This window comes from Paramacrobiotus metropolitanus, unplaced genomic scaffold (assembly GCF_019649055.1).
Source record: "Paramacrobiotus metropolitanus isolate TYO unplaced genomic scaffold, Prichtersi_v1.0 Parri_scaffold0000091, whole genome shotgun sequence".
NCBI lineage: Eukaryota > Metazoa > Tardigrada > Eutardigrada > Parachela > Macrobiotidae > Paramacrobiotus > Paramacrobiotus metropolitanus.
Window position 1 is genome coordinate 542,299 of NW_026570311.1, and position 27,404 is coordinate 569,702.

The 27,404-nt window shown below is 44.7% G+C and overlaps 6 protein-coding genes across 12 annotated transcripts; 5 read left to right on the forward strand and 1 right to left on the reverse strand.

Moving 5' to 3' along the window:
* Positions 1-1,881: 1,881 nt before the first annotated feature.
* On the reverse strand, positions 1,882-2,807 carry LOC129596511 (uncharacterized). The gene is made up of 2 exons (XM_055493809.1): positions 2,154-2,807; positions 1,882-2,025 (listed from the first exon to the last, which is right to left on the reverse strand). The coding sequence occupies exons 1-2, from the start codon at positions 2,805-2,807 to the stop codon at positions 1,942-1,944; spliced, it is 738 nt and encodes a 245-aa protein (XP_055349784.1). The 3' UTR covers positions 1,882-1,941.
* Positions 2,808-4,365: 1,558 nt separating this feature from the next.
* LOC129596470 (calpain-5-like) lies at positions 4,366-14,567 on the forward strand. The gene is made up of 10 exons (XM_055493763.1): positions 4,366-4,774; positions 4,935-5,099; positions 5,159-5,367; positions 5,587-5,615; positions 5,680-5,837; positions 5,915-6,123; positions 7,244-7,517; positions 8,742-9,061; positions 12,788-13,058; positions 14,115-14,567. Exons 1-10 carry the CDS (start codon positions 4,514-4,516, stop codon positions 14,298-14,300), a joined length of 2,082 nt encoding a protein of 693 aa, XP_055349738.1. The 5' UTR covers positions 4,366-4,513; the 3' UTR covers positions 14,301-14,567.
* On the forward strand, positions 10,118-12,256 carry LOC129596471 (TATA-binding protein-associated factor 2N-like). The gene is made up of 4 exons (XM_055493764.1): positions 10,118-10,372; positions 10,457-10,505; positions 10,696-11,241; positions 11,932-12,256. Exons 1-4 carry the CDS (start codon positions 10,304-10,306, stop codon positions 11,955-11,957), a joined length of 690 nt encoding a protein of 229 aa, XP_055349739.1. The 5' UTR covers positions 10,118-10,303; the 3' UTR covers positions 11,958-12,256.
* Positions 14,568-15,130: 563 nt separating the features above from the next.
* Positions 15,131-17,421, forward strand: LOC129596522 (heterogeneous nuclear ribonucleoproteins A2/B1-like). 4 transcript variants are annotated; one of them, XM_055493824.1, is made up of 4 exons: positions 15,131-15,592; positions 15,828-15,954; positions 16,012-16,236; positions 17,024-17,421. In XM_055493824.1, the coding sequence occupies exons 1-4, from the start codon at positions 15,512-15,514 to the stop codon at positions 17,059-17,061; spliced, it is 471 nt and encodes a 156-aa protein (XP_055349799.1). In that variant the 5' UTR covers positions 15,131-15,511; the 3' UTR covers positions 17,062-17,421. The 4 variants fall into 4 exon arrangements, with proteins under 4 accessions (XP_055349799.1, XP_055349800.1, XP_055349797.1 ...); XM_055493825.1 differs by having other exon boundaries at positions 15,831-15,954; XM_055493822.1 differs by having other exon boundaries at positions 15,828-16,236.
* Positions 17,422-17,945: 524 nt separating this feature from the next.
* LOC129596464 (uncharacterized) lies at positions 17,946-23,919 on the forward strand. Of its 4 annotated transcripts, none has more exons than XM_055493746.1 (5): positions 17,946-18,242; positions 21,840-22,244; positions 22,319-22,471; positions 22,556-23,377; positions 23,469-23,919. In XM_055493746.1, exons 1-5 carry the CDS (start codon positions 18,024-18,026, stop codon positions 23,640-23,642), a joined length of 1,773 nt encoding a protein of 590 aa, XP_055349721.1. In that variant the 5' UTR covers positions 17,946-18,023; the 3' UTR covers positions 23,643-23,919. The 4 variants fall into 4 exon arrangements, with proteins under 4 accessions (XP_055349721.1, XP_055349722.1, XP_055349723.1 ...); XM_055493745.1 differs by lacking the exon at positions 17,946-18,242 and adding an exon at positions 21,051-21,257 and having other exon boundaries at positions 21,488-22,244; XM_055493747.1 differs by lacking the exons at positions 21,840-22,244; positions 22,319-22,471; positions 22,556-23,377; positions 23,469-23,919 and adding exons at positions 18,998-19,132; positions 19,198-20,057; positions 20,378-20,916 and having other exon boundaries at positions 17,946-18,662.
* Positions 23,920-25,053: 1,134 nt separating this feature from the next.
* On the forward strand, positions 25,054-27,310 carry LOC129596513 (uncharacterized). The gene is made up of 2 exons (XM_055493812.1): positions 25,054-25,581; positions 25,694-27,310. The coding sequence occupies exons 1-2, from the start codon at positions 25,245-25,247 to the stop codon at positions 26,926-26,928; spliced, it is 1,572 nt and encodes a 523-aa protein (XP_055349787.1). The 5' UTR covers positions 25,054-25,244; the 3' UTR covers positions 26,929-27,310.
* Positions 27,311-27,404: the final 94 nt, after the last annotated feature.

The following is a 27,404-nucleotide window of genomic DNA, read 5'->3' on the forward strand; positions in this document are numbered from 1 at the left end:
TATGGACCGATCCCTTTCAAATTTTGCATGTAAATGCGCATAACCATGAAGATCGTTTTTACACCGATCCACTGTTCTAGGATGTCTTTCAAATTTTAAACTGAATTTCAAAAAGTTTAAAATTCATTTTAAAATTTGAAAAAAATCGTGGAAGTCTGGATCCGTGTAAGAACGATCTTCATGGGTTATGCGCATTTACATGCAAAATTGAAAAGAAATCGGTCCATAATGAGACTTTTGGTACACCTGAATGCATTAAAACTTTTTGGAATATTTTTACCCCCATAACTCCGCAGCCGGATGTTGCGCGCAAAAACGGATTTTACGCCTGTGTATACAAATCATTTGGCTACACAATATCAAAAGCAACCCAAAAAAGTATTTTGAAGTGCGCGAAAGCGAATACACCTGTCAATGGATGGAGTCGAAAAGTTAATTGAACTCTTTCTTGTTGTGACAATTAAGCTTTTCTCACGGTTTGGCTAACTTCTGAGTTCTGAATGTTTCTTGATTTGTACTCTGCCGTCGTTTACAAATAAAAGTAGAACATTCCTGTCAATGTACATGAATTCAGTGCTATGTACCGGGCCAAATCCCTTAATACGATTGGGCATCCAAATTGTCTTTAACCATCGCAATTTTTTTAAAAATTCGAGTCATTTAACCAGCTCCCATCAAGCATACAATATTTATATGACATTGTACTTACAAGTTCAAGTACATTGGTCTTTGCTGTATTAAAGCGAAACGTTAGCTTGTGCAAGCAGTCCTAATAAAATGGTTGTAAAATTCAAATGAATAATTAATATTCTTCCAGATAACGGGTTATCAATATCAGTCTTTCACAATTTACATGCGGCACACTAAAGCATGTAAAATATTCTGTAATCTGTGCAGGTAATTGGAATAACAGAATCTAAAACAAACCTAAAGTTTATGGCCGATACAATTATTGTGTAAATATCGACGTGTTTGTCTTTTGGAAAAGCGGACCGATTACATAGCGTAATGTCAATCGCCGACCGGCTTGACGTCCGTTATAATTGTCGAACATTAAATAGTCATAATAGTCAGCGGAAATGCCGGCATCCTTGGTATTGTGATATGCATTATCAAAACCATCGCTGCAGACGGATCTGAATTATTCGGTACCGGTATTTAAAGGTAATTCATGCGCATCTGATTTTAACTGGGCACATCCGAAATGCTAGTATAATCAGTATACTTGTTTATTCGGGGGTTGTACAAAGTAAGCTTTTGCCATGAGCAGACATGGTTATAAGCTGTCTGCTACCCACGTTTTCCATTATTAAAACTTCCAAGTTACCCGGCACATTGAACCAAATTCGTGTACAACCCACGAGAAGTTTCGCTTCTGAGCACTTCCAGACATTATTTTTGGATGGCATTTAGCATTGTGCAGCCAAATGATTTTTATACGTAGCAGCGTAGGAGAGAAATCCTTTTGTGCGTGCAACATCCAGTTGCAGGCTGCAGAGGAATGAGGGTAACAAAATTCCAGCAAAATTAAATGCATTCAAGTATAACAAAGTCTCATAATCAACCGGTCGTCTTTAAATTTTGCCAGTAAATTCCTATAACTACGCAGATCGATCTCACACCGAAGTGCCCGAACCATGTGGCACCAACACAATATTCGAATTTTAAACTAATTTGTCAAAATTGTAGAATGAATTTTTTTAAAAAAACTGATAGAATTCTGGATCGGTATAAGAACGATTTTGCCGGTAAAAACGTCTTACATGAATAGAATCTTCTCCAATTTTTTCCACTGGCAAATTCACTTAACGTCCAACGATCAAAACATATAAAACATATACGTGAAATAAAATCAAAACATAAAAACAGAGTGACAATGCCACACATTTTGCTTTTGGAATGATTTATGGCGCAGAGAAAGGTCAGCCGCAACACCATGCACTACAGCGTGTGAATCAGACTCTGGTGCACCAGCCACCGCCGATGCCATCGCTTCCACGCGGTTAACACCGACTGGCGGATCTCCTTGAAGAGCGTAAACAGGACCACCTAATTACGAAGCAATTTTCTCCCAAATAACAGTCATTACGCGCTACCATAATAACGCAAATTAGCGGCAATCTACGTGCCGGTGAATCTACAGAATACCTTACCGTGTTAATCACATAGGGTGTCGTGAAAATGAACGACAAGAACAGCTCCAACGCGGCGCTGCGCTGCTCCTCCGCGACCGCACTATAGATTCCCGACGGAATCAGGTAGAACATCAGAAACGAGAAGTACAGTAACACCCGCCCGGCGATGCCGTTGCCGGCGTTGGGCGCGATCTTGACCCGCCGGCGGCGTTTCAACGACACGCGCTGCAGCAGCTCCCGCTTGGTCTTGCGGACTTTCAGAATAATCAATAAATAGAAGAGGGCGACCAAGGCGAAGGGGACGTAGATCCCAATGAACGGCAGCCAGAACGCCAGCGGACACTCCCGGCGACAACACCAGGCGTGCCACGGACTGGCCGCACAACAATCATCCCGGCTGTGCACCGGGAGGTTCACCGCCACCGGGATCATCCAACTTAGAGCCACTTTTACGTACAGCCATTTCCGCTGCCGGCACAGCGCGGCGCGCTGTAGAAAGACGTTGAACAGTCGGTGCAGCGCCAGGAATAGCCAACTCCAGTATGTGGCGTGTAGGTTCACCAGGAACATGTAGTGGGCGTAGTGGGCGATTTCCGGGATGACTTCCGGGTGTTCTTCGATGTGGATGAGATAGACGAGGACTGCGCGTACCGGCATACTCACCGTGGTCATCAGGAGGTTTGTTGAAAAGTAGTTAAAAATTAAAATCCCGGCGGATGTCCGCAGGAAAGTGGTGGCGAAAAACAGGGAAATGTAGATGGAGTGTACAAGGATACTTAGTACGCAAGCAACTAAGATCGCAATAAACCACACTTGGACATAGTAGCCGGCGTTCCCGGATGTTGTCCAGAAAACCGGGAAGATGTTACAGGAACAGTTCATCCTCGGGAGGAACAGTATCCAGCGCTTAAACTGATCATTAAAATTGTAAGCACTAATGGAGATTATAACCGCACTTGGATAAAGTAACTGGCTTCCCCGGACGTGGTCCAGAAAACCGGGAAGATGTCACAGGAACAGCTCATTCTCGCGATGGGAAGACGAAGTGTCTCTTCGTTATTTCACGCGGATGGTGGAGATTATAAACACACTGCCTGCTTCTAATCGCAGCTCAATAAAGGTTAGACAAATATAATGACACATTGGAGGAACACAGGACGTCATGTGGCCGCCCTTACCAGCCGCGCATGTGTCGGGGAATAACGTCATTAAGGCCCCGCCGCCGATTAGGAATTAGCGGTAAATCCGCGCAGCAGTATTGTACTGTGCAATGTCGAGTTGGGTTTGAAAGTCACGCTCGCCCGACAGCGATGATTGCGCAATGCCGGTGATTAGCTGCGATCAATATCGACTGTAGTGTAAAGCACCTGGGTCATGTGTCTCCCGTCTGCGCACCGCGGTGATGCGGGAATTGAGACAATCAGGAGAGCACGGTGTGCGCGATAAGGATAATAATGTGTACTTTCTACGTGTTGCTTTGAGTGCGATTTTGACAGATGTGGCCTTGACTCTGGGGACAATCAACGGTTCGATCAATACGGTTTTACACTGTGTTTTTATACTTCCCTATCGGAAGTTCATTCGCACTTTATGAAAGTGGCGATACTTGTAAATTCGACGGAAACGTGATCGCGGTTTTTAGTGGCGTTTTATGCTTTTCGATTTTTCCTGTTTAATCAATTTATGTTAATCAGGATGACAAGTGTCCCATTTTCGAGGGAAAGAGTAGAAATCGGCCAGTCGGTCCGCGGTGTAAATATTCAATCGATAAACAGTGTGCAAGCGGAACACAACCAGTACGCAGCACACCGTCAGCACTGTGTTCGAACAGAGAACTCCACGTCTCCAGTTCCACGTTTTTTCGTCACGTTTGTTACTTACTGTACATGTTTCCTGTACCCGTCATCATTATTCACACGCCACTTTCTCAAGCGTAACTGCTTCGTTAAAAGCCTTTAATTGACAAGTATTCCACGCGATGCAGCGCCTATTTGAAATGCATGAGAATTTTAAATCAACATTCCGCTGTTCGCCATTGATGCAGATCATGCGGGTACAGATTCCGCCGGCGCATAAATAATCGAGTTACGTAACCCTGTCTGCCGTATTCATGTTCAAACATGCACGGATATTAAAAGAGAAAGAGAGAGAGAGAGAGCGACCGTGAACGCCGCTCTCTCGTACACACACGTCAGCTAAAAATCCCATAGAACACATCGCACATTGCTGCAGAGCAGACAGAGAGAAAGAGAAACCGGTCTCTGTCTGGCTGATTGAGACTGCAATTCACAGACCGTCTATCAACACACGCTGGTTCGTTTTACATCCCCCGTGCATCCCCAGTATCCTGTTTATCCACAAACAACCCATCCCCGAAAATGCCGCTGGATTTTCTGAATAAACTGGGCATCAGGCCGCCGCCGTTGAACGTGCGGACACTGCAGGGGATGGGCCGCGATCTGGGCTTGTTCAACCAGTCATCGCTGCATAAAAAGCAGACGTACGTTGCGTTGAAGCAGCAGTGTCTGCAGTCGGGAACGCTTTTTGAAGATCAGGAGTTCCGTTGCGAGGCGGCGTCGTTGTTCTATACCAATAATCACAAAATCCCGGTTAATGCTGTCCAGTGGCTGCGGCCTAAGGTAGGCTGCTATTGCGTCTGAATAACTTTTCCTTTTTAAGCATCGGATTCAGTGTCTGCAATGACGTCATTTTAGCCGATTTACGCTTCACCTGAACAAGCGAATGAAACAGCAGAGATGCTGTTAACACGATTGATGATTTTTCTGTTTATATTTTTAGGAAATCAATCCCAACGCCAAGCTGGTTCGCAGCAGCGGCCAATCGCCGGACGGGACCGGCCGCACTGACCAGTTAGGCCGCGACGTTAGCCAAGGACAGATAGGCAACTGCTGGTTCGTGGCGGCCTGCTCCGTTCTGGCTGAATTCCCCAAACTGTGGCGTGCCGTAAGTGCTACAGAATAAGTGGCATCATTCTGTGTCTTTTATGGTTGAACGGGGTGCAGGTGATTCCCGATCATCCGGAGCAGGAAATCCAAGGCGGTACTAGCGCTGGCTACGCAGGCATCTTCCACTTCCGCTTCTGGCGGTTTGGCGAGTGGACGGATGTCGTGGTGGACGACCGGCTGCCGTGTCTCAACGGGCAGCTCATCTTCTGCAAGAGCAAACAAGGGGATGAGTTCTGGGGATCGCTGCTGGAGAAGGCTTATGCGAAGTGAGTACAGTACATTCCTTGACACACTACCCGCAACAACAAAATTTGATGCAGTTGTCCGAACCTGCGCATTTGTATGTATGCAGTAGTCAGTACGTAGGTGTTACGTTGGTCGTGGCTACGTTCTTTTATATGGTTTTCTGCGGCAAATGCACTTGTGTCAGAAAAGTGCGATGCCACCGCTTCCTGTGTGCAAAATTGGTTCTCTTCTTGGAATAGGTTAAATGGCTGCTACGAAGCACTGGACGGTAAGCGTCACATTATCCAAAAATTATCCACATGGACGGCAAACAGGAAACGTTCTTTTCATAGGAGGAAACCTAACGGATGCCTTGGTGGACTTTACGGGTGGAATGGCGGAGAGTGCCGACTTGAAGACGGAATACCAGGGCCCAGACCAGCAGGCGGCGCTGTACAGTCTCATGGAGAAGGAGCTGCAGTTTAACGGGCTCATGTGTGCCGCCGTCGCCGTAAGTGCTTCTCGCCTCGATCCCTGCATAACGAACGATTTGGATAGTATGACGTGCAGACTAGAATGTTTTCATAGATTTATTCGCGGGATGAGATGGAAGCGGTACTGCAGAACGGACTGGTCAAAGGTCACGCGTACGGCATAACCAATCTGAAGACGGTGAAGAACAGCGAAGTCCCGGGGTTGTTGTCGTTTCTGGGGATGGGCGGGGGGACGGCGGTGCGGTTGGTACGGCTGCGGAATCCCTGGGGACGGAAAGAGTGGAATGGACGGTTCAGTGACGGGTAAGACCATGCATTTGGTAGATTGTAACGAATGCTTAATGCTGCTCTTCATTCGGACCTACCAAACAGCTGCAGAAATTGTTAATTATGCTCCTGCAGTCGCTTTCATCGTAATGCTACACATATGTATTTAGTATAGGCGCTTCGAAACCACATTTTTAAAATTCAGTGTAATGGAATAAATGGTCAAACGTTTTTTCGAATCATTTCTGTTGTAACAGTAAGATACAGTATCTGTAAGAACGTTTGACAGCGCATGGCTGGTTGTATGGAAACAGAGTTAACATTTATTTTGTTTTTAACGATTTTAGTTCTGCCTCCAGTAGCATAGCTCATATAATTTTGCCCATCCGAGAAAAAATAAATTTCTCAAAAGTTGTAAACGTTAGATACATAATTTTGGTCAGAATAAACGTGTCAGTCTGTGGTCAACGCTGATCGCCCTTTTGGTGGATGGTCGGTATCTGCCACCGCACTACATTTCGAGCACTATTTTTATGTAAACAGTATCGGTTGAAAAATTATAACATTACAGTAATATTATATACAGATACTACAGTGATAGTCTCGTTTCAAAATTGGTAGATTAATAGATTTACTGTTGTACATATTTTTAATTGCCAATTGTGATCCGAATATAAACTATGAATATTTAATAATAATATTAACAATAACGATAAAATTATGAATAATTTATTATTTACATACTGTTAAATTTGTTTATTTATTTTTCCACAGTTTGTGGTGCAGTACTGAAATTTCTACTCAATAACAAAGCACCCACTGGTAATACAAGTTGAAAGAAAACACAGGTAGAGAAATATGTGTATGAAGTACAGCAATATGACATTGTTTATTTTGGTGTTTAAGATAACGTTGCAGCACAGGATTATAATTCGTTAATAAATTCCGTTATATCCGCGGCACAGAGTTAAAGATAAAACCACGAAACGCTCTTTTACTAAGAGCACCCATCGACGTAACGAAAAGCTTGCGCTGGTAATAATGATACTACAGAGTTGTATACCGGAAATGATCAGACGAAAGTTAAAGGTTATACTTGCATTGGCTATTGATGATACGCTGATGATATGGAATAATTGCTTTTCCGGCCTTACAGATCGGCCGAGTGGAACAACATCAGCCAGCAGAAACGGCAGGAGCTGGGGCTGGTGTTCGAGGATGACGGGGAGTTCTGGATGGCGTTCGATGATTTCTGCGAGCACTTCTCCAGCGTGTCCATCTGCCGCATCATCCACACCAGCATCATCGGGACGATTATGAGCGGCGGCGCCAAGAACTGGAGTGAGGGCGTGTTTAAGGGGGCCTGGAAGCAGCCCGACAAGGCCGGCGGCTGCGTCAACAACCGCGAGAGCTTCTTCAACAATCCCCAGGTACCGTTCGTGCTTAATGAAGTCCGGGCACAAAGGTCACTGCGCATTACGGAGCACCTTGGATAGTTTGTCCAACGGTTTGTCTGGCATAATAAAATTTAGTTAGATTTCCAAGCACGGTGTACCTTGAGCGCAGAACAGGTTCTTCGACTTTCATCGCATTCCGGACACTTTCATAATAAAGATCTGCGTACCGGACATCAGAGACAGCTCAGACAGGGTACAGTCTGTGCGCTGTTCCATACTTTACAGTTGTAAGAAAAAATGGCAGTTTTTATTAATGTCGTATGCAAGCGTGAGTAAAAATACTAATTATAACGAAATCAATTTTTGAAAGGTTGTTATGTGGAACAACGTGGCGATTTTCGATATCGTGTCTTTTGTGTCCGGTACGCGAATCCATATTGCCAATTATGCAAAATGTCTGAAATGCGTAAGAAGTCAAAACATGCATTACTGCTGAATGTAAAAGTATGCAGCGGCTTAAGGCGTGTTGTGTATAGAAGTACCGTTACTTTATTATACCTTTTAATATAGCTTTTCTGGTTTGTTCTTCTAGTTAGTCGCTCCTAGCGTAGCAAATGATGATGCCGTACTTATCTGTAATTGCATGAAGTGACAAGCGTCTTTCTCGCCATTATAGGGTGTGAATATAAATGTATCGTAGTGCAGTGGCCGCTTAGTTAGTACGCCGACATGTTTCCCGCGAGATTTACATAACGTTTCTTAAACCAATCAAAAGGATTTAACTGTTAGTGTGAACTTTTACCATTTTTATTTTTCTTATTAACTTGGTGTTTGTTAATTCAACGTGTTAGCCTAACAATAAAATCACTGTGAATTATGACTTATTAATTCTTTTAAAAAATTAGTTTTTCAAACTAACTTTTTTGGCATTGGCTGATATATATGGGCTATGTGGTATTTTAAAATTTTGTACATATTTTGCATCACTAATCACTATGTATTTCAGCACATATTAGTTCTCTAAGCGCTGAGATTTGCAATCATTTCCGGTGCTTCCGCTGTTTTGCTGTTCCGGGTAGTATGCGTATTTTTTAACGTTCACCTGAAATATTTGCTGTTGCTAGCCAAGTGACAAAATTTTCCTCCGATTATTTGCGTATTGTGTGACAAGACAGATTACTGTAGTTCGCTCACTGTATCGTGGGCGTGTGATGCATTCGACGTTTATTGTTGGTATATAAATAAGGCGCGTTGCAGTACCGGTTCGACGTGGCCACGGCGGACGAGCAGGTGCTGATCGGGCTGTCGCAGCCGGACAACCGGTACCTGCGCTCGGCGGGGCAGGGCAACTACCTGGCCATCGGGTTCTACGTGATGCGCATCGAGTGCAACCGCAAGACGCGGGTGCGGCTCTTCAAGGACAAGGCCGGCATGTCGCAGTACACGCCCGCCCGCACCGTCACGCTGCGGCTGAACCTCCGGCCGGGCCGCTACTGCATCATTCCCACCAGCTTCGAACCCGGCCAGGAGGGCAGCTTCCTCCTGCGCATCTACACCAGCTACGACTGCAATGCCGGGTAAGTGCTGATATACGGGCCAACGTTAGCCGAATTTGTAAATGCTTTTAATAAATTTTTATTTCTTTGCAATGCTACGTATTGACGCTACATAATGCTGTTTAATTACGCCACCAAGTAAAATGTCTAGGAAAAATTTGACATTTTTTTATTGATTACATTAACATCATTTTCGTAGATACAAAGTACGAGAAATTTAATTGAAATTATTTAAAACAGCAAAATAACCACACATAAGCATAATATTAAAACGCTGCTCTTAAAGCTTTAATATCTACGCAGATACGCCGCATCACCGAATGTTGTACTTCCTTTCACATAATTTATCCTGTACTGCTGTAAGATAATAATATCTATATTATTTTAAATTTATGCTTAACAATCGCTGTTCGTATACTGCAGTACAGTACGTGTAAGTAAGTACGTACACCTTTTTATTCCACAACTTGTCAATTAACCGCTTTTCTACCGGCTAGCATTAAGCGGAATTATCATACCGCGCCGGCAGAATAGCTTTATAAAAAATATTTATATAGCCGGTTTATTTTGCCGGGTGTGGAAAATATGGGAAACGTGCTATCAGCGCATTCGGCGCTGGTGATCGTTGTTGTCACGTTCCACACTTGTTTGTCGGGCCTTATACCGGGAAAAACCCCGGTGGCAACATTGTACACGGTGGCTGCTATAGCCGTGTTGGCAGCCGCAGTCAGCCGGCAGCGGTCATCGATCTCGCCAGCGCTGGTTTTAAATGCAGCATTGATAATATTAAATTTTAATAGCGCTTGTGTACTCGACTACTCGTACATATGTTGCAAAGTGCAAGTGGTTTAAATCGGTCGTACGTCCTTACGGTTGAATGAGAATGAGTTGAATGACCAATCGGCTCAACTCTATACGATCAGTAAAGCCGCTGGATCGTACAACGCCGCTATCGGCGGCGCCGTATGCAACCGGATGCCGCGCGATCGTACTGCTTCTTGTCGGCGTGCCGCGTACGTATTAAACCGAGTGCGGTGTATAAGCGTGTCTCGATCGACTGGGAATCTGCCCTGTGCACGGTATAATCGCTTATCGCTCCGTACCGATCGCAACCAAAACAAAACGGTACCTGGATATTCTCGCCGCTACATAAACCGAGCCTTTTTCCTCTTGGCTCCGTCTCATTTGGATTTTTCCAGTTTTGCATCTTCGTAATTTCTCGCAAGGCATTTTTCTTCGACATTTCTCAATAATCCAGCCAGAATGTATCGCAGCCAGTACGATCGTGATGATGACAGCAACCGCTGGGGAAACAACCGTGACCACAATGAGGTACGTGCATTCCTAAATTCCCAGTAATAATTTGCTTTCTGGTGGAGTTTCCCGTCAGGCTCTATAATCTCGGTGCTTTTGCAGCGCTCCCGTGGATACTCCCTAGGCGCCACGGATCGCCACGACCGCCAACGTAAGTAACAATTTTTATTTCCGCATTTTACATTAACTGCAAAGATTTGTTATACTTTGGTGGTATAATTTCCCTGTAGTTACTAATGCGCTAATAATGGTACAGTACCGGGACTTACTGTAACAGTCATAATATAGATTTAAAAATCGATTTATTGGCAGTACTTTCTTACGTATCGTTTGATGGGCAGGCGACACCTACGGACGCAGCTCGTACGGTCAAGGTCAGCAGGGATACGGCGCGGATCGTGACCGTTCCTGCGGCTACGGCGGGGATCACTACAACACGTCGCGCAGTGACTACGGCGCCCGCGGCGGTAACGGTGGCGACAGCTATCTGTCACGCGGCAATTACGGCGATCAATCGACTTCCCGGGGCGGTTACGGCGGCGACAGCCAGGGATTGCGCGGCAACTACGGCGCTGATTATTCTGCTACCTCTCGGGGCGGTTACGGCGGCGACAGCCAGGGATTGCGCGGCAACTACGGCGGTGATTATTCGGCGTCCCGGGGCGGTTACGGCGGCGACAGCTATACCTCGCGTGGCGACAACTACGGCCGTTCGTACGGGGGAGCGGAGCAGTACGGACGCGGGATCGGCGGGGGGAACGAGACGTACGGACGCCATCAGAGCGGCTACGGACAGGATTACGGACGCCAGGGCGGCTACGGCGGCGGCAGCAGCAGCTGGGACACCGGGCGCGGCAACCAGGGCAGCTACAGCCAGGGCATTCAAGGTCAGTGGAAATTTTTCAAGGTCACTGTTGTAACGTTGTTGACAACTTGCATGCAAATGGAAGAATTTTTTTTATAATTAATTCTGTAATAAAATGTTATTTCGACGGGATTAATGTTTCTTTGGTAAATAAATCTGTAAATTAACTTTAAATTAATTCCTTTTTTACAATTTATTCTGTTTGAAATTATCTCAACGGGAACCAATACTGATTTCCTTTTGTAAATAATTCTGTAAATTTAATTTGAATAAATTTCTGTTTTACAATTTAATCTGTTTTAAATTGTTGTAACGGTAACTGGTATTTTTTTTTAACAGTTTTCTGCACTTTCGCTCGAATTCGTTATTTTTTCTAGTAATAAATTCTGTAATAAAACCAGTAAATTATTTGTCATGTTTTGCTGGTTATTTTATTGCACGATTTATTAATTATGATTTACTGCCGTTTTTCCCATTTGAGTTTTTGTGACGCCGTTTTGCATGCAGTTGCAAAAATCCACGTCATAATATATTTTACGATTTGAAATTAATTCATGGATTTAGTAGATTAATTCCATCATTAAAAAACTGTCGGTTGTGGCAACGTACGATTTTGCTGAAAATTTAAAATTAATATCGCAAAAAATGTAGAATTAATTTCGCAGCAATTTTTCATGATTGGAGAAATTGATGAATATTTTTTTAATTGCAGGATACAGCCACAACCGCCACTGGTAGAGCGGATTTTCCTGGGTGAAGGAGTCTCGTTCCCGGCCCGGTTTCACCGGTTCCTCATATGGCGTCGTCATCGTTTTACCATGCTTGATCATGCGTTGTGCGGCTGAATTTTTTTTTACTAATTTCTGTTGCGTTTTGGCAGTTGGTTGACGGTAGAATTTACTAGTGTTCTCAATTGGTGACATTTTAATTTAATTGGACATTTTTTTGCTGAAGAGTTTTGCGCTTATAATTGACTTGTTTGGATCGATGTGATCGCCTAACTGTTGTCGAGAAGAAATTAAAATCAGTGTAATAAATCGTTGGAAAATAATTTTGTAAAATGCACATCTGTAAAAATACAGTAAGCTGAGAATAATGATTGCTAATAAATTGCGGAAAGCATTAAATAAAATGCAGCACCGTACCTGCTTAGTGAATACGCTATATTTGATACCAACACGGAGAAAGGATTTTTTTTTGTATGCACAGAAATTATGAGAATTTTCGCTTGGGTTCCTCCTCATCGGAGAAATTTAAATAAAAATATTTAATCAAAATATTTAATGAGAAATAATGCGTTTATTCAGGAACGAACGTTCCAACGTCCAATAGCGCTGTGCTGGTGCTTTTATCGCGAGTAGTTATTCAAACATATGGCAATAATCTATTATTATTTCCAATAAAAATCGGTTTAATAATGCATTGATCTGTTTAATATTTCAATAGTTTATTATTCAGTTGCAGTATATTTTCCCGTTTTTCTGTTTTATTTATTTTTATTCTTGATATTTATTTATTTTCGAATATGAAGATTTATAAATGTAGTTTTCTATATGATTTTGGGTTAGGTGTCTGGACACCGATTTACCGAAACAGAAGGTGCTGGGCGGACTGATTTCGGCCGGCAGCATCGAGGCGCAGTACCTGACGACGGTCAACATTCGGCAGGTGAACGGATTGGCGCCGGGCAAGAACAACTCCCTGCCCGATCCCTACGTGACGTTGGAATGCGAAGGACGCAACGCCAAGACGCCGGTCATCCGCAACAGCACCGACCCGGTGTTCGACGAAATGGCCCTCTTCTACCGCAAGTCCCTCAACACCCACATCAAACTGCAGGTTAACTAAAATTAACAGAAAATCATATGCGCAGTGAAATGAGCTTTACAACCAATTAATGAAATTTTGAGATGACAGTATTATTTACGGGTAATCAGAGCGAATAACACGCTCGGCGCATCGATACGTCTGCGTTGAATTAATCATATAACTTCAGAACAATTAAATTGTAAATCTTTTAAAATTATTGGATGTATGTATCACATAATTTCAATAATGGGTTATTTTGAAATTTCTTGTGAATTAACATTTTTAATAATTTTTAAAATATTCCTTGACTATTTCGTTATTAAATATTCGTATATACCTTGTATTTGTGCAGTTCAAAAATGATGTACGGCGTAAAACAGTTTTACTGCTGGTACTCGTTGTTAAATTTCTGCTAAAGATTTCGCGATAATTTATTTATACGGAAATATACCTCATAATAACAACTAATAATGCGTTATTTTTATTAACATTCCGATGTACTTGTACATTTACAATGGACGCCAAAATTGTCTTACACTTATGTAATCACAAAACTCGCGCAACCAAGCAGTTTTCTGTACTCAGACAGCCAAATTTTTGACTGGCCATCGGCCTGCTGACATTTACACTTGCACCTTGCGCATTTCCCAACGAAAACCATCGACCAATATCTCAAACGAATGAGGAAAAAATTTCAAGAATTTAGATACCAAACAAGGTGTTCTTTATAAGATCTAAGAGATAATCCAGGCATCCAAAGTTTCTCGTAAACATAGCATAGGATTTGCATCTGCGGTTTGGTTTCAGTTTTCACAAAAAATCGTGTGCTTTGTCTACGACAAACTAAAATGGCTCGATTTTCTCTTAGATCTCATGAAGAATGACCCGTTTGGTATCAAAATTATTGAAATTTTTTTGTCTTTCGTTTGAGATATCGCTTGATGGTTTTCGTTGGGAAATACGCCAGGAACAAGTGTTCGTATTCTTGCGCGCTTTCTGTTTATTGGTCATTTGGTCCTGGCCATTTATTTTTATTGGTCATTCGGTCCCGGACCGAATGTAAGAGAATTTTGGCTTCCATTGTAGGTAATCAATAGCAATCTGGTGAAGGACGTGGTGCTGGGCGAGTGCCTGCTGCCGGCCGACCAGCTGACCAACGGACAGCAGCTGCAGTTCCAGGTGCCGCTGCACGCCAAGGACAATCCCGGCGCCGCCGTGTCCGGCGTCGTCGTCGTCGAGATCGCCACGTATGACGACTTGTCGGCGGTGTAAACACCCGCTTGGAAGTTTTTCACGAACGCTTTTCACGTAGCTTGGCTTGCCGTTATTCTCTGGCTGTCGGTGTCATGGAAAAAATAATGTGATTATCAAATAGAGTTTTGCATTCACATGGTGACATGTTATTTTTTATTTACTTTATTTAATCTTGTGTACGACGTGGACATGACGGAATTTCTGAATTGCCATACTTTCTCATGTGTTGTTAAAGTGTTGTTATATTTTTGAGATAAAGTACTCGTATAAAATATCAGTTGTACTCGTATATACAATACGTGTACCCACAACAGTAAATAGAAAGATGTATTAAGTGAAATAAATATGTAGTAAATATGTTTGTATATATGCCGCTTTTCTGGCAGCCAATAACTCGTGTAGCGTATTATTATTATTATTATTTATCTAAAAATTTAAGCAATTATGTAATAGTATAAATGTTTTTATATTTATATGTTATGCAAATATATCTAAAAATATAAGTGAAAAATATATTTTTATGTTTCTTGTATTTTTGTTTAACTGCGTGGAAACAATATCCTACGTATAGTGCTTATCGTATAAAGGTATCGTATAACTGTCAGCGACACATGAGAACTGAAAGGTAAATATTATTGAACAAGCCGGCTGCAACAAAAACCACACGCATCGTCATCCCGCTACACTTAACCTGATGGTGTAACAAATCAACCGTTTTGCATGCGACATGTATCATTGTGTGCTTCTTCTATTCATATACGTAATATTCGGATGGCATTTCACGGAATATCCCCAACACATTCAATTACACTTTATAAAAAAATCGATAGTCGCTGGGCGATGCAGATGGCATATTCTCCATGTATTAACCATGTATAGCGTATAGCGCAACTCTGTATATCGCCATGTATAGCGCAACTCCAACCGGAACTTCCGCCGGTGCGGAATTGTATATTGTGTACTGTAAAGGTGCCGTGCTATTGTACATGCAGAAGTTGGTACATATGCAGTTATATCGACAGGTGGGAAAATCCTCTTGCCGGTAATTACGCCGTGTTGTGGAGAAAAAGGGGATATCTTTGCCAGCTTTTAGCTTTGCAGTTCGCTCGCTCTGTACTTTCTCTTAAGTAACTTATTTTGCATGATACATGTAGTAGGGACGTCTGTAAGGAGCTTATATACCATTAATTCCTGTTTTATACCGGATACCTCTTAACACGTAAAGAAAAATGAATGACAAGGGACGATTTTATTCCGGCCATAGCGACGATCACCGATATGGCCGGGCCTGGCGGGATCAGCAGAACGACGTAAGTAGCCGCTGGCATATTTTCATTATTTGTAACGATGAAATGAATAGTGTACACTGTACAGCGTACTGGTTAGGTTGGAACCTGGGGCGCACCGGCATGTGATTTCGAAGACAGGAAATTTTATTAGTTTTTATTACGTTATTTTTTTTGCTGCGACAATCGTCGCGAATGATACAGTTATATAGACAGGCATTATGAATTATTGGTAAATGACTTTGTTGGTATTTTACAGCAGCACAGCCGCGATCGCGGCTACGACCGGGACCGGTATGCCTTCGGCTCCAGCCAGGCGGAGATCCACCGCCACGACCACCGGGACGCGGCGGAACTGCACTCCCGGGAGCCCTACCGCGACCGCAGTACTTACCAACCGGCGTACACACCCGCGCCGCGCATTTTACGCCCTCTCGTTGTAGGCGACTACAACGGCCAACGGGACCATTCTACCGGCAATCAGTATGCTGGGAACTACGGCAGCGAGCCCCGCCATGCGCATCGCTATGGAGACGATCCCTTCGGCGGCCTGTCGCCCGTCCAGAATGGCCGGCACGGACGCGGATATGAAGGGCAGCCAGGATACCCGGGATACGGACAGGCAGCGTATGATCGCGGTCAGTCCAACGCGGGTGGACAAGGAAAAGGTGAGCCCAAGAAACCCACACCTTGGCGTTTACGTTTACCTTGGAGCAAAACGTGTCGTTTTCCGGAAACACCTTATATAATAATTATGGCTCCATGTATTTATCCGAATAACTCATCGTAAAACTGAATTATTTATCATATGCATTACGATACTTGTAGCGCAGTGACTGCTTCCTAAGCGCGCTTAATATCATAAGTACTACCTGTACTTTTACACAAGAAATTAATCATCTGGCTTGCACAGGAAGTTCTGACAAACATAAATACATAGACAGATAGGAGAATATCTAATATGCGCTATGTACTCGTACATGAAGCATATAAAACGTGCTTCCTGACCATGGTGAGAATGAAATGGTATGGAACTGAGCGTAACCCCGGTCTTTTTCCTCTCATTCTACCTTTACGCAATAAATAAATCGCCGGGCTAGTACAGATAATAAATTTATTGTTTGTGTGTTGTTAGTATGCGCACAGATTTATGTGTTTCTTATATAATATAACAAGTACATACACGTATATACACGTACAAGTTTATGTGTACAAGCTTATACTTTTCTTGTTGTTGTACACGTACAATTTTTTTCTTGTTGTAGTATGTGTGCTTCTTTTCTTTTTAACTTGCATTGAAAAACGATTTGACCAATAAAATGCGGATTACAAGTACCGAACATACTCGAACTGGTAAAAGTTGTAAAACTGCTGCCACCACTATTGCTACATGTAAATACTGTACTGTAAAGTCATAAGCATGATGCGAAAACCAACAATGTTATGGCTTTGCAGGATACGGGAACTACACTGGCGGTGGAGGCCATTGGTGAAGGCGCGTTGGAGGTCACTGGTGAAGGCACTGTGGAACACCGTTACACCGGTGTACTTTTTTTGTTACGACACTCATTAGAATGTTTTCGTTTAAAAATCATATCATTCTTCAGCTCTTGTATCTGTACAAGCGTATTCCAAAATGTTTTAAATTAACTTTTAATGGACGGATCTGGATAACATGCAAGAAAGCGCTGTAACAGCAAATGATCAGCGCAAATTAAATTGCTAAGTAAGTTTTCTTTGCAGTCTTTTCTGAGGCTTTTTCTGTCCCTGCTTGCGAAACTTGTGGCACATGGGGCAAAATCCTAAATTACTGTTCGTGGTGAAATGTTTTTTCATAAAACACACGAGATGTGTTCTACTCCGATTTTGAGACTATACGGATCAGTGCCAGCATCGCGTTAATCGCAGTAACATAGCGTATACAGTATATAAAAAAAGTTTTTCACTGATAGCAGACTTGCCGAAGTGTACCACGTGAGCACGCGGTGAAACAATGGTGTTGTACAGTGTTTTGTAGTACGGAATCTTTTTTCACACTTCCTCTACTCGTACATCAAGTAAACCGATAAACACTTACACCGGCAAAACAGCATTATCATTACGATTTGCTGACGTGATTTACTGCAGTAAATTACTGAAGCCATAATCCACATCCGGTATGTCGTTGCCTTGGGGAGATGTGCATTTACGTCAGCACCTACTTAACGCTGCAGCTGGTGTGGCCGCACTTACGAGTAGAGTATGTTGTGCTGATGTCGCTGTATAACACAACACAGCGCGCTAGATTGGGTTGTCTAATAGAACAGGTTTCGGCTTCCAGTACATGTTGTGATTCATACCTTTACAGTTTGCACGTATGTGTCTGCTTTAGAGAATACGTTGCAGAGCATCTACTCCGATGATGCTACATTTTTATCATTAATATTAATTCTTTCTGTGAATCCGGCTCAGAGGAATGGACCGCGATAACGCCGTGTACGTTCAGGGCCGCGATGAGCGTATGCGATACGGGCGTGTGGTAGACGTGGCAGAGGATGGCCTCTTCATCGACCTGCTCTGCCGCAACCGCCGACGTGAATACGCGCCGTTCGGCAGCGTCTTCTTCCCCGATCTGACGAGCTCCCAGGATCTCGTCCGTCTGTATACTCTACAACGATCCGGTGTCCCGCTGGAGGTTCTGGTGCCGGAGACACCTTCCGGTCCGTGGATTTGGCACCCGGGCAAAATACGCTACGGAGGACAATATCCAGACGGTGGCGGGGCCGTTGTCCAGTGGACGAGCCCGGACAGCGGCGAGCGGTGTACCGATTTCGTCCCTGTCCAACGCCTGCGTCCCGTTATGGATGACGTCTACACTAATGCATACTCCAGCCAATGCGTTCATCCAGGCACGTTTATCAAGCGCAGTGTGGACCTGGGCAGGAAGTATCGCTTGTTGTCTGCTGAAGAAGCCGAGGCGCTCATCAAGCGGCTGAATAGTTACGACCTATTTCTGCTTTCGCCGGTTTACATTGCTGACATTGTGGACGGCAAGTTGCATTACATTTGCCAGCTCAGTTATAATGAAAGCCTTATGTCCAGAACGGAACTGTCGGTAAGAAAGAGCTCGGATTCCGGCGGTAGATGTTCTGTTTTGTATACCGTCTGGCAGGTGCCCTTGTGGTTGCGTTTGCCGCGATAGATAATGAACGGTGTCTATCGCCGTCCCCGGATTTACACTCCGGCAAAGCCGTCCGCGCCACAATGCACAGTCTGGCAATACCGTCCGAGTGGAGTGAAATTCCAAATATCGAAGAGTTAGAATAATACTTGGCGGCAAAAATTATGTCGGGCGTTTTTTTGGGCCGGCGGATGGTTTTGCCGGTTACGAACGCTCATAAGCCAGACGGTAGACTATGCTGTACTAGCAATGTGTTGCATGGTTTTCAGAAATCCGTTAACTACTTCAATAAGCAGCTGCTCAAAATGGTCCATGATCCCCCGGACACGACAACCCCGGCAATTGAAATGATCGCGTTACCAGCCGAATGCCAGCCGGCAACTTCGTCCAAAGACGTTAATTCGGTAAGAACGAGTTCTGGTTTTGCGGTCGCCGGCAGATGTTATGCTTGGTTTTCTTGGTTTTGTAGTATTGGTGCCTTGTACGGTTTCAGGAAAGCGGGAACCGCTTCTATAACAAGTTGCTCAGATCGTTTAGGCGCCCTTCTGTAAGAAAGAAGCCCGAGGTAACGGATGACGGTATGACGATGCCCTTACCGGCCGAATTGTGGCAGGAGGTCTTTTCCCACTTGGACACCGTGACACAGACGAAGGTGCGTGCGGTGTGCGTCTTGTGGAGCCAGATCCTGGATGCGCCAGACCTGCGTTCTACGATCACCGTCCGCGATGATTATGACAAGAATGGCAGATTCGGCCATTTTCCCTCATTGGCGTCGATTTATAAGTGCTTACGCCCCGGCACGGACCGTCTTGCCATAACCCACCACCTTGACGGGGAGTGGATGAGTATGGACTACGCGATGATGTTTGCAGACATGATGCAGTTCATCGCTGCGCACCGCCGCGGCATCCACCTGCGTTCGGTGTATCTACAGCGCGTCAAACTGGACTTCGTGCTGGACAGCAGTGTCGATCACAGTCTCGTGGCCGAATGCGCCCTGCATCAGGCGGTGGAGCGCGCGTACTACTGGCTGCAGAATTTCACTACCAAATACCGCGGTTGGTGTTGCGATACGATCCACCAAGACGACTGCGATGCTGGCCTGCGAGTTTTATACCGATCCGCCGCGGGGATTTAAAGTAAAGTTTGAAATATAGAATTCCCAGCGCGCGCTTACCGCGCAATGATAAGGACGGCTGCGCGTTGTGGGAGGCGTTGGAGAGTGCCTTACCGAAGCCGCGCAAGGAGGAACTGAACGCGCTAGGGAAATGGTTGGTAATGAGACGGGATTCGGATGCACAGTGCCACCTGAAGAAAGCCGTTTGCAAGGTAAACATGGCATTTAATTTAGGGAAGTGTGCTGAATTTGAAATGCAGAGTTTTATTTTACGCATGAAACTCCGACCGGAAATGCGCCCACAAACGATTTTTACACCAGTGTAGACAAATCAGTTGGCAACAGAATGTCAAAAATAAGTATTTTTATTGCAAAAAAGTGTTTGGGGTTGTACATGTACACGAATTTGGCACAATGTACCGGTACACTTACCTTAAACCTTTCTATTTTAACTGCCAGTAAATTTAAATTTTTGTTTGTTTACCAGTTTGACGCTGTATGAATACACCGAGCTGATTACTTTATTTGGCAGATACTGTGTGCAGTACAATCGTTTGATCCGCGCCCGTCGTCACACTACAGCGATAGAAAGTGGTGCGTGGACGGCCTGGGAAGCTTTAGGGTACAACTGAAAAAATTGTCGCGGATTTCTTTGCACTTCCTCGTGCAGTTACACAAGCAGACGACGGAGGGAGGAAAGCGGCTTTTGTGAGAGCCTGATCCATTTTGCTACGTACTCGCTTTCCGGATTGTGTGTCCGGAGGCACGGAATTCTGCACGTTGTTCCACTTCCACAAGATAAAAACTCCTCTAAAAACTGATTAAGGGATAACCATGGTGGCTATGCCTGTACCAACCACGTGTTAGGACGATAGTGTTGTGCGGAATCTGTATCATACTTCCTGTATGTAGAGTATACCAGTAAATACCGCCATGTGTCTGTATATAGGTACACAACCATTACAGTACAGTATGGTAGATCCGCGAACTTGATGCACTGTACCAACTTATTTCGAAAATTCTGATTCCGGGTTTTGATAGCCTTTAGGCAGATATACATCTCAACGTTAGCACTACGCTGCGGTTGCTCATGTGCATTACCAATTACTTGTTGCACATCCAAATACACAATACAGTATGGTTACTTCGGAGTATGGTATACAAATATTCTCCTCGCATATGCATGTGTATAGAAGAAAGGATCATAATATTTATTTGTACCCGGTCAAGTTCTACTGTAATCAGATAAACAAAACCTAGCATCTTTAGCAACAGAACGGCGCTCCATTTCCCCTAGCACATTGAGCACATTGAGCACAATGTAAAACCTAGTACATTGAGCAACATAGCTTCTCCTCATTTCCCCTGTTTTGTGCCCAACGACGTCAACCCTGCCCAGCGGAATGAACCGTGTAAACCTGATATATATCAGCTAACTACGTAAATTCCGATTCCGGGTTTAATAGGCCTTGGGCGGATATATATCTCAAATTTAGTGATTATTGATTACCTTTAACGCTGCTGTAGCTCTACGTTGACAACAAGTTGTGTGTTACCCGTACAGATATGTTTACAACGGGGTTTAAACTGCACTAAAAAGTATTCTTCGAGCATGTGCAACTGTCACAATATTTATTGGTAGCCGAGTCAACTCTAATCAGACAAACGAAATTCGAACCTAGCATCTTCAGTACAAGAACCGCTCTCCAATTCCGCCATTTTGTACCTAAACGTCATCAACGTTGCCCCGTGAAATGGACCGCGATAACGCCGTGTACGTTCGGGGCAGCGATCAACGGATGCGGTATGGGCGTGTGGTAGACGTGGCAGATAACGGACTCATCATCGATCTGCTCTGTCGCAACCACCGACGTGAATACGCGCCATTCAGCAGCGTCTTTCTTCCCCATCTAACCAGCTCCAAAGATCTGACCTGTTTGTATACTCTGCAGCAATCCGCCCCGCAACATTTGTTCACTCTGTACCCGCTGGAGGTCCTCGTGCCCGAGACGCCCTCCGGTCCGTGGATCTGGCTGCCGGGAAAAATAAGCTGCCAGGGACCATGGGATAAGGCTGGAGGAGCCATTGTCCGATGGCGGAGTCCGGACAGCGGCGCGCTGTGCAGCGATTTCATCCCCGCCCAACGCCTTCGTTCCGTTCCGGATGCCAACGTTCCAGCCGTCCAGCAGGGCTCATTTATTAAGCGCAGCGTGGATCTAGGCAAGAAATATCGCTCACTGACCACCGAAGAGTCTGGGGCGCTTGTCAAACGGCTGAATAGTTACAGTCTGTGCCTCCTTTCCCCAGTTTTCATGGTTGAACTGGTGGATGGCAAGTTGCATTACATTTACAAGCTTGGTAATGCAGAAAGGAGTATTTCACCCAGGAAGGTTTTGTCGGTAAGGGATGTTCGGCTTTGTACAACGTAAAGTTTCCAACAGTATTTCTAGTAAATCTGGGGTACGGTTTCCAGAAATTTGTTATCCCATTCCATAAGCAGTTGCTCAAAATCGTTAAATATCCTCTTACTACTCTGGTTAACGACAACGGCAAGACATTGGCGTTACCGGCCCAACATCTGGTCGGTCATGCAGAAAGGTCAACCGCATCGGATGGCGGTACTTCGGTAAGCACGGGTTCCGATTTCGCCCACTGATGTTCTGCTGAATATGAAGTTCGCTATAGTACTGGCGTGTGGTACGGTTTTCAGGAAAGGGATGACCGTTTCCATAAAAAGTTTTTCCGGTTGTTCAGGCGTTCAGCTGAAAAAAGTAAGCCTGAGGCGAAGGAAATCGGTGTGACGATGCCGTTACCGGCCGAATTGTGGCAGGAGGTCTTCTCCCACTTGGACACCGTGACACAGACAAAGCTGCGCGTTGTTTGCGTCACGTGGAATCGGCTCCTGGATGCGCCAGCCTTGCGTTCCACGCTTGTCATCCGCGATAATTATAAGGAGGGCAGATTCGGCCATTATCCATCCCTAGCGTCTATTTTTAAATGCTTGCTACCAGGTATAGAACGCATTGTCATAACACACCTTCAGGAAACAGAAGGAATGAGCAGGCACTATGCGCGGATGGTTTTCGACCTGATCCAGTATGCGGTGGATCACCAGCTCGGCAACCGCCTGCGTACCGTGCATCTGCACCGCGTCAGACTGCAGTTTCTGCTTAGTTGCCGAGCCGAATGCGCCATGCATCAGTCGGCGGAACACACGTACTACTGGCTGCAGAAGTTCACTGCGAAATACCAGCGTTGGCACTGCCATACTGTCCACCTAGTCGACTGCGTGGTGGTGTTGGACTGTGAGTTTTACACCGCTCCGCCGCGGGGATTTAAAGCGCACTCGAAGATTAATATCGGTACCTTGAGATTGCCGGGAAATGATGATTGCAGTGGTCGCGAATTCTGGGATGCGTTAGAGGCGGCACTGCCGCTACCCCATGAGCAGGAGCTGAGAAAGCTATTTCACTGGCTGACGGTGTGTCGGGATTCCAGTACACAGTTCTACTTCGAGAAAGCCGTATGCAAGGTGAAATTGATATTTATGTTTTCTTAAATCTGTCGCCAGTACAATGTAATCCTTTCCGACTTCGATAGCACTGAACTGCTTTATGTTGCAGATACTGTGTGCAACGCAGTCATTTGATCCGCGTCCATGGTCGCATTACAGAGGGAAGCTGTGGTGCTTGGAGGGCCTGCGCGATTTGCAGTTGAAGAAGCTGTCGCGTGTAACCTTGTACTTCCTAGTTGAAGTGCAAAAACAAACGGCGGCGCGGGGACTGTGGCTGCTGTGAGGGTCGGCAGACACTGCACAGTCTTGATAAGTGGCTACAATAGCACATGTGCCGCTTTGGTCAATGCTAAGCGCCGTTCGAGCGGAAATTAACCACTTACAAATAGTTATATCGTTCACTTTAATTTATATTACTGTCGTTCCACAAAGTTGTTTTGCTTTTATTTGCTATCAGTGACTCTATTAACTGATTTGGAGCCACAAGATGCAATTTATGTACAGGCCGTGTACCCGGGTACACTTGCTAAGGCTTCGCTAAACAGACGAAAAATAATGAACGACAGATATCCATGTCGTTTGTCGAGATTGAGATTGATAGTATACATTTGCCTAAGATAGCCTTTACTCATTATTCATAATACTAATCCCAAAAACACGTTGCCGACGCATTATGAGGTGGTCATGACTTATTTAAATGTGATTCAGCAAACTCAGGACACAAATAAAAAATTAACAACATATTTTTTTTAAACAGCAAGCGCAGTATTTAAAGATCCATAAACCGATCTGGAACTGGCACGTAGTTTTTCTGACACGCTACTGACCAGCAATTACACCATTCTGCGTCACATGTGAATGGTTTGATGCGAAACAGATGTTTACCAAAACCAACACTGATCGTTTGCGATACTGATCGTTTTACTCTATAATCTTTCAAATCGCAACGTTTTCTTACTTAAAGCTAGAACTACTGACTTAATGCAGTTGCTTAATGTTTCCTTGGCCAGCATTCTCCTAACCGTGCATTCACAAAATAGATTCTGATATTATGTCGTACACTGTGATATTTGTGTATGACATATTTTGGCTTTCTTGCCACATCACTTAAACATAAGAATAAAAAAATTATGGAGATTGTCTGTTGTTACACGATTAAATCAATTTTATATACGATGATGCTGTGTGGGACTTCATGTCGTATCGTGGACAATGTTGCAGTTAAATTAAATTAATAAGGAGCTTAAACAAATAATACGAGTATTTTGCAAAATTCGACTCTTACTGTATCGTTTAATACTGGATTAGTATTCGTAGTAGATGAAAGCAGCTGATGTACTGCATCACGGCCCCTAGGTGTAATGGTTTGTCAAATAATATGAACTACTCCTTTTGCAGAAGTTCCTCGATTTTCACATTCAGGCCTCCTAGGTGCACCGGCAGACGCTCTTGCAGCGCGCAAATTGCATTTAAACACCGGTTCACCGTATTAAGCTGACGTAAAGTGACGTTTGAATAACAAGCTGCATGTTAAGTAGTGAATTTATTTGTTTCGTTGTCCCATGTGCTTAGAAAGCAGTAACCGGAAATGGATGACACTTTGATCTGACGAATTGAGAGATTGCGACTGATATGAATGATATCACACTAACTTCGTCGTTATTTTGGGTTCTTATTAATACGAAGTACCGTAGTCTACGTTCAATGGGCTGAATTGTTGGAACGTCAAATTGTACGAGTAATCGGAGCGTTACACGTCAACTTTTGTACTAAATTATAAGCATTCCCAATCGGTGTGTTAAAATTATTTCGTTAGGCCGTTGAATTAAATGACAGAAGCGAAACTTTTTTATCAGTTTCACTTAACAACACCTGTAGAACATTCATGGCTGACCAGGAGGCGTTCAACGCGGAGGAATTTCGCACAATGTGGGAATGCCGGTACACGATCGTTCGTCATATCGGGAATGGCACCTTCGGCCATGTCTACGAAGTAACGCTGACAAGCGATGATGGCAGTGAACGAACTGCGGCACTAAAGGTGACTAATCTCAAGAAACACCAGTTTGCGAAGGAGTCCGCCAGAGACAAAATGCGCGAGCTGTTTGCAAAGTTGATGCAACTAAGTCATAAGAACATAGTTGTCTATCATCAGATCACCGTAGAGTCTGGATTATCCGGAGAGTTCATCACGGTGAACCTCCTGATGGATCTTTATAAAGGTAATCGAGAAAAAGTGAGGTTTATTAGTACGGTTTGATAGTACGGTTTAATAGTATGGTTTAAAAGTACGGTAAAAAACAGTACGGTTTAAAAGCGTCCCTTCGTTTGTAGGCGGAGACTTGACTTATCGTCTGAAGCAACTGCTAGAAAAAACTCAGCTTCGTCAGAGTATTCCTGACAACAGTTCCGTCGCTTGGCTGTCATCCGATGTGGCAAAGATTACCGATTATGCCCAGCAGATCGCCGACGGCCTTACGTATTTACACGGCAACAACATTATCCACGGCGATCTCAAACCCGGGAACATCTTCATCCATGTGACTCAAGACGGCAGCGAGACACGTGATGTCCTGGTCATCGGGGACCTGGACGATTTCGTCCAGATCGCCGACACCGCTTTCTGTCTCGATGACACCAAGATCGACGAGATGACGCACGCCCGCGGCACTTACCGCTACATGTCGCCGGAAATGTACCTCAAATTAATACATAACCTCCTCGTCCATCCGGGACCGGGGACGGACATCTGGAGTGTGGGTTGTATTATGGCGGAAATGGTGCACTGTATTATGGGTCGCGGGGAGATGTGGCTGCGCCAGGTTGACGCGCCGCACCAGGTGAAGCAGGTTGAGAGTACCGTGGAGGGGGAGGAGTTCGCGCTGATGGTCTCCGCTGGGTATGTGCCTGTCGTAGCGGAGGGGGCACCAGCGGGCATGGCGGAATGTATCGGCCGCTGTTTGTGCTATAATAGCGCGGAGAGAACCAGCGCGGCGCAATTGCGGCAAGAACTGCACCACCCGGTCAGCGAACCGGGAGTTGTAACACCGACAACCTCAGGCTGTAAGGAGATGGGCGTTTACTTCTGTAAGCTGATGGGATTTTTGTTGTGTATTGCCGTGATTACCGTTTTTATGGATTTGTTGTATGGAGACTATGATGGGGTTCCCGATGCTTTGCCGGAAGAGGGAGAGTATGGACTTTATCCCCCATACGAAGAAACGGATTACGGGTGTGCGCCTGCTGGATGCAACGTGGAAATTGTCACCCCAAACATCAGCGAACTGAGCCCTGGTTTGAACAACACGGATCGCGATCAGCCGGAGACGGGTCCCGGTCGTTCACGTGCTCGTATCTCCGTCGACAACTTTCCGCGGGATGATCATAAGAAAGTCCGGAATGAGCGGCGCGACGGGTTGCTTGAGAGGGACCAGCTGAAAGAGATGGCGGCGGAACGCATAAATCAGCAGCGTGCCCCGGCACGAGGAAGGGTACCAGCTGCCGGCGCTGCACGGCCTTCCGCATCGCGGACGGCTGTGCGTGCTCGTGGCCGCTTGTTTCGTGGTTGAGCTTCGCATTGAGCGATACCGACGCAACCAGAATCAGGTAAACGCAGCGGCTTCGTTGTTCTTCTCGTTGTGCATACCAGTTTCTCGTTCAGGACAATCTACGGACAAAATCAGCGCGTTTGTGTTGGTGGGGTCTTGGTAGTTGCTAGTGAATACGGCGATCACACAGTATTCACACTGTACGCTTAAATAATCATGTAGCAAACCTACCCACGATTTATTTGTATAGTCAGTAAATATTTCGAATTTCTGATTTTTCCGTCAAATGCCAAATAACCTGATTGGTAAACGACTGCTTACTTCGGCTGCCGTTACCCTTTCGACGTTTTGCTTGGGATTACCAAGTAGCTGCTGCGAGCTTTCTGTCTACAGTGTAATTCTTATACAGAGACTTGAGGATTGCGATTCTGAATAAAAGTTTCGGCGAATATTTGACCTTTGCAATAAACGGAAATGGTACGGTAGTCCGCACAAGA

Coding starts and splice junctions, on each gene's coding strand:
- LOC129596511 (XM_055493809.1), bottom strand. CDS start 2,807: ATGACCACGGTGAGTATGCCGGTACGCGCAGTCCTCGTCTATCTCATC. Junction 2,026..2,153: donor CACCCTATGTGATTAACACG/GTAAGGTATTCT, acceptor ACGCTCTTCAAG/GAGATCCGCCAGTCGGTGTT.
- LOC129596470 (XM_055493763.1), top strand. CDS start 4,514: ATGCCGCTGGATTTTCTGAATAAACTGGGCATCAGGCCGCCGCCGTTG. Junction 5,368..5,586: donor CTGGAGAAGGCTTATGCGAA/GTGAGTACAGTA, acceptor TTCTTGGAATAG/GTTAAATGGCTGCTACGAAG. Junction 13,059..14,114: donor ACACCCACATCAAACTGCAG/GTTAACTAAAAT, acceptor CTTCCATTGTAG/GTAATCAATAGCAATCTGGT.
- LOC129596471 (XM_055493764.1), top strand. CDS start 10,304: ATGTATCGCAGCCAGTACGATCGTGATGATGACAGCAACCGCTGGGGA. Junction 10,373..10,456: donor ACAACCGTGACCACAATGAG/GTACGTGCATTC, acceptor GTGCTTTTGCAG/CGCTCCCGTGGATACTCCCT. Junction 11,242..11,931: donor CTACAGCCAGGGCATTCAAG/GTCAGTGGAAAT, acceptor TTTTAATTGCAG/GATACAGCCACAACCGCCAC.
- LOC129596522 (XM_055493822.1), top strand. CDS start 15,512: ATGAATGACAAGGGACGATTTTATTCCGGCCATAGCGACGATCACCGA. Junction 15,593..15,827: donor GGCGGGATCAGCAGAACGAC/GTAAGTAGCCGC, acceptor GGTATTTTACAG/CAGCACAGCCGCGATCGCGG. Junction 16,237..17,023: donor CGCGGGTGGACAAGGAAAAG/GTGAGCCCAAGA, acceptor ATGGCTTTGCAG/GATACGGGAACTACACTGGC.
- LOC129596464 (XM_055493745.1), top strand. CDS start 21,600: ATGGACCGCGATAACGCCGTGTACGTTCGGGGCAGCGATCAACGGATG. Junction 22,245..22,318: donor CACCCAGGAAGGTTTTGTCG/GTAAGGGATGTT, acceptor TACGGTTTCCAG/AAATTTGTTATCCCATTCCA. Junction 22,472..22,555: donor CATCGGATGGCGGTACTTCG/GTAAGCACGGGT, acceptor TACGGTTTTCAG/GAAAGGGATGACCGTTTCCA.
- LOC129596513 (XM_055493812.1), top strand. CDS start 25,245: ATGGCTGACCAGGAGGCGTTCAACGCGGAGGAATTTCGCACAATGTGG. Junction 25,582..25,693: donor CCTGATGGATCTTTATAAAG/GTAATCGAGAAA, acceptor CTTCGTTTGTAG/GCGGAGACTTGACTTATCGT.